Raw genomic sequence first — 3,820 nt, forward strand, 5'->3', positions numbered from 1 at the left:
TTTCGGTACATTTTCAACGTAGTTCCAACGGCAATCGTCCCAAGGAAGATTAGTTTATATTATTTGAAAGAGCCAAATATAGCCTTCTTTGTGTTCCTCGCCTGGGATACTTCCAAGTGCGTCGCACTGCCGAGGCACACAAATTAGGTATACTGGAAAGTAGCTATTGAAATGAAATAAAAGAGTAAAAAGGAAAAGAAAGGTCAATTTAAATCTCAAACTCCTCTCTCGTGTTCTCGTGTGGAATACCTTCACGTGCATACGCACCCGACGAAGAAGCACGAGATCGGAGGAGCGCGAACAGAAACGGAAAATTTAGAAAAATCAGACCCTTCCTTGCATCCCTCACGTGGAATACTTTCAAGTGCTACGCACCCGATGAGGAACGCAAGGTCGGGTTGGTGAAAATCCAGCCCGGACGTAACAATACCCCCCCCTTAGAATCATTGCCGTCCCCGGCAATGTGGGGGTGCGTACGCGTGGTGGTAACGCGACGCGTCCGCCCTCCCGCGTTTACGCTAAAATAGGCTGATACGCCCGATCGAAGAAAACCCGAAGCAATAGGGATTGTCGGACCCTCGCGAATCGATCAGCGCCCGTTTCGCCCACCCACAAGCTCAACACAGCGGATCTTCCTTCTCGGCGTACTATTTCGGTAGCGCCTACAACGGTTTGTTGCGTCACCCCCTGGCAACCTTCGACGTTAAGGCGCGTAAGAGCCGGGCAACCCCTTACCACTTGGCACACATCTTCATCGGTTATTCCAGAGGAGTCCCTACACTGGACCTCCTGCAAGGTCCTTATTGACCCTAGGGGTTGAATGCCTACCGAAGGGTGCAGATTGCACAAATGTATTTCCCTCAGTTTATGTAACGTCGCCAGTTCTTCCAGGGCGAACTGCCCGCGTATATTAGAGCAACCTGACAGATCCAATCGCTCAAGTTCTTTCAAGTGTTCCCCAATTTGGACTAGTAGGGAATTCGACACCCAACCGCAGAAACGCAGATGCAGGGTATGGAGACGAGTGAACGCCTCCGCTAACGAAGTTCCCGCATTCGCTGGTCCTATGTTCAGCTCTACGTACGGTGCTTGTAGGTCTTCCGGCACCTCGATATCCTCTAGCTCCGGATCTAACATAATAGGATCGAAACTTATTCCAATGATCCTTAGGTCCTCCAAGGTGGTGTGGAGAGCCTGATTTGCAACAAGCTGATGCAATGGCTCTTCTGATGTCAGTCCGTCGCAGTGGGAGAGCTCGAGAGCGGCGAGAGCGCTTAATCGACCTAATGCGCCTGCTAACGGCGTCGGAAGCACCGACGGACACTGGCAGAGCCGCAAGGTCCTGAGTGCCGGGGTCACCTGAAGCAACGACTTCCCCCGGAACTCCGTTGCTTTCGCCTCGAAATCCAGGAGCTGCGTCGCCGCTCCAAGCAACCCCGTCAACTCCGGATCCAAGCGTCCATGACAGGGTCCCAAAGAAATCCTTCGCAAGTTCGCGGCTATCGGAATTAAGTCGCGTATCGCGGGAGGACGGATCGTTGCTCCGGATAAATCGACGTTTGTTAAGAAGGGGCAACCTCTTACAGCGATAGCAAGTGCCTGGGGGCTAAGGTTGCCAGTCACCGCTCGATCGAATAGGCGTAGGCTGTCGATATAGGGGCCCATCCTTTTGATAGCCCAATAGAAGGTGTCGGTCGTCATTCGCCTACCAAATTGATATTCGGGCCAGCGCCAATCCTGCAGGTCAAAATCGTGGATGGTCGAATACGAGGCGAGAGCTCCTGCTCTCCAACCCCGGCACACACACTCCATGCGTGCACGATCCTTGAACTGGAGGAAGCGAGCGATGCGGGTTACTACCTCCGTCGGCAACGGAGGGGAGTAAGGGCGCTCCCAACCCGGAAACGGATCTGGCCGCGGCCTTGGCTGCAGCAAGTTCGCTTCGTGCCATGGATCTGCCTCCTTCACCGTCAGTTTCCGCTTATGCAGCGTCGGGCAGGTATCCTTAGCCCATCGGATGGCCGCCATAGCTTCCTCGCAGGATGGGAAGGTCACAAACGCCATCGTTCCGGTCGGCTTACGGATAATAACCGCATGCTCCGGATGATAGTCCTTGAAAATCCTCATCAGCAGGTTTTTTTCGCGTAAACGGGGCCAAGTTGGCCACGAAAACGCGCCTTCCCTGGTTTTCCTCCTTCCTGGCTCGATATGTCGTCATCGTGTTCGGCTATAAAGGACGCAAGATACATAGATAATATTCGCGAAATTAACATGAAGGAAACGAAAAATCATTAACGCTGGTACATTGATTATTCGAGCCGCTCCTGTAAAGAAAATGTACAAATAAATCGCAATGCATCAGTCGACCCTTCCACGGAGTCTTGGTTGTCCCTTCGTCGAATCATCTGGTTCTAAATTTCGAGCAGAAAGCCGACTGTGCATAGTTTCAAGTCTTTCCTGTCTTCCAGAATTTTAATTTATCTAAATGCCTAGAAAAAAAGTTGCCCATTTTATCCTTTAACACAACGTTATTCTTTGGTGTAATTTCTATTATCTCGTAGGGACCGTGGTACCGTTTGCCAAACTTCCCTACCCTTGGCTCAACCAGGACATATGCCATGTCCCCAACTTGACCTTTGAATGGATGCGCTCTTGCATCATAATATGATTTCGATTTGATCTTTGCTCGATGTAAGTTACTTCCTGCGATTTCCTGCATTTCGCTCAAACGGTCATTTAAGTCGCGTATATATCCGTCGTAAGTCGGAAGGTCGTCATTTGCAGAAAATGCTGTAGGACATCGTGCACGTTTTCCATAAATTAGCTCGAAGGGGGTAAACTTCGTACCCTCGTGCACGGAGGTGTTATATGCAAACATTGCGAAAGGGACTAATCTATCCCAGTCATCGAAATCACCAAGATAGTGGGTAATATAATCTACTAGTACCGCATGGCTACGTTCTAGGGCACCATTAGTTTGAGGTCGATAACCGGAAGTGGTTATGTGTTGAATGCCAAACATTCTCGCCATGGTAGAAAATACTTTGTTCAGGAAACTGGTACCTCTGTCAGATAAAATGACTTTTGGTGTACCGAATTGTAAAATAAGATGAGTTACTAATGCGTGAGCTATGGTATCTGCCCTAACATTAGGCACCGGAACTGCTATACAAAATTTTGTGAGGCTGTCTTGCATTGTGAGGATGTGCCTGTTTCCATCAGGTGTAGTCGGAAGAGGCCCGACAGTGTCTATTGCTACCTTCGCGAACGGTTCTACGGGTGTATCAGTAATAACCATAGGTTCGCGTGTTTTGTTCCTCGAAATCTTTTGCGTTTGACAACTCGTGCATTGTCGTATGTACTCTTCTATTTGAGCACGCATATTCGGCCAGTAGAATCTTTCGCGTACTCGTTGATAGGTTTTCGTTAACCCCTTATGACCGCCTACGAGGCTCCCGTGCATTTCCGCGATGATTTCATTTCGGATCTCGCTAGGTGGTAATTGCACGCGCCCGTAGCAAAGGGTAATCTTTACGTCGGAATCTTTAAAAATTTTCCTTAGTATTCCGGGTAATACGTCCTGCGGTAACGCATCGGTAAGGTCGTCGAATCGCGAAATCCTGAAAGTATTCAAGTTCAAATCGGATAACTTTAACTTGAGCTTCCGTATGACTGATTCCAATGTCGCGACCGAAGGATTGTCACTAGAGTTCTTCTGTAATACGATGCTAAAAATTTTATTTTTACCGCGGTCTGTTACTATTATACTGCCCGGTTCCAATTCCGATTTTCTTAGCGTTTCGAGGTCTATTACGCCGAT

The 3,820-nt window shown here is 49.0% G+C and overlaps 1 protein-coding gene across 1 annotated transcript; it reads right to left on the bottom strand.

Moving 5' to 3' along the window:
• Positions 1–513: 513 nt before the first annotated feature.
• Positions 514–2,064, bottom strand: LOC123988915. The gene has a single exon (XM_046289673.1). The coding sequence runs from the start codon at positions 2,062–2,064 to the stop codon at positions 514–516; it is 1,551 nt and encodes a 516-aa protein (XP_046145629.1).
• Between the last annotated feature and the right edge of the window lie 1,756 nt (positions 2,065–3,820).

The sequence above is a fragment of the Osmia bicornis genome, unplaced genomic scaffold (assembly GCF_907164935.1).
Source record: "Osmia bicornis bicornis unplaced genomic scaffold, iOsmBic2.1, whole genome shotgun sequence".
Lineage (NCBI taxonomy): Eukaryota > Metazoa > Arthropoda > Insecta > Hymenoptera > Megachilidae > Osmia > Osmia bicornis.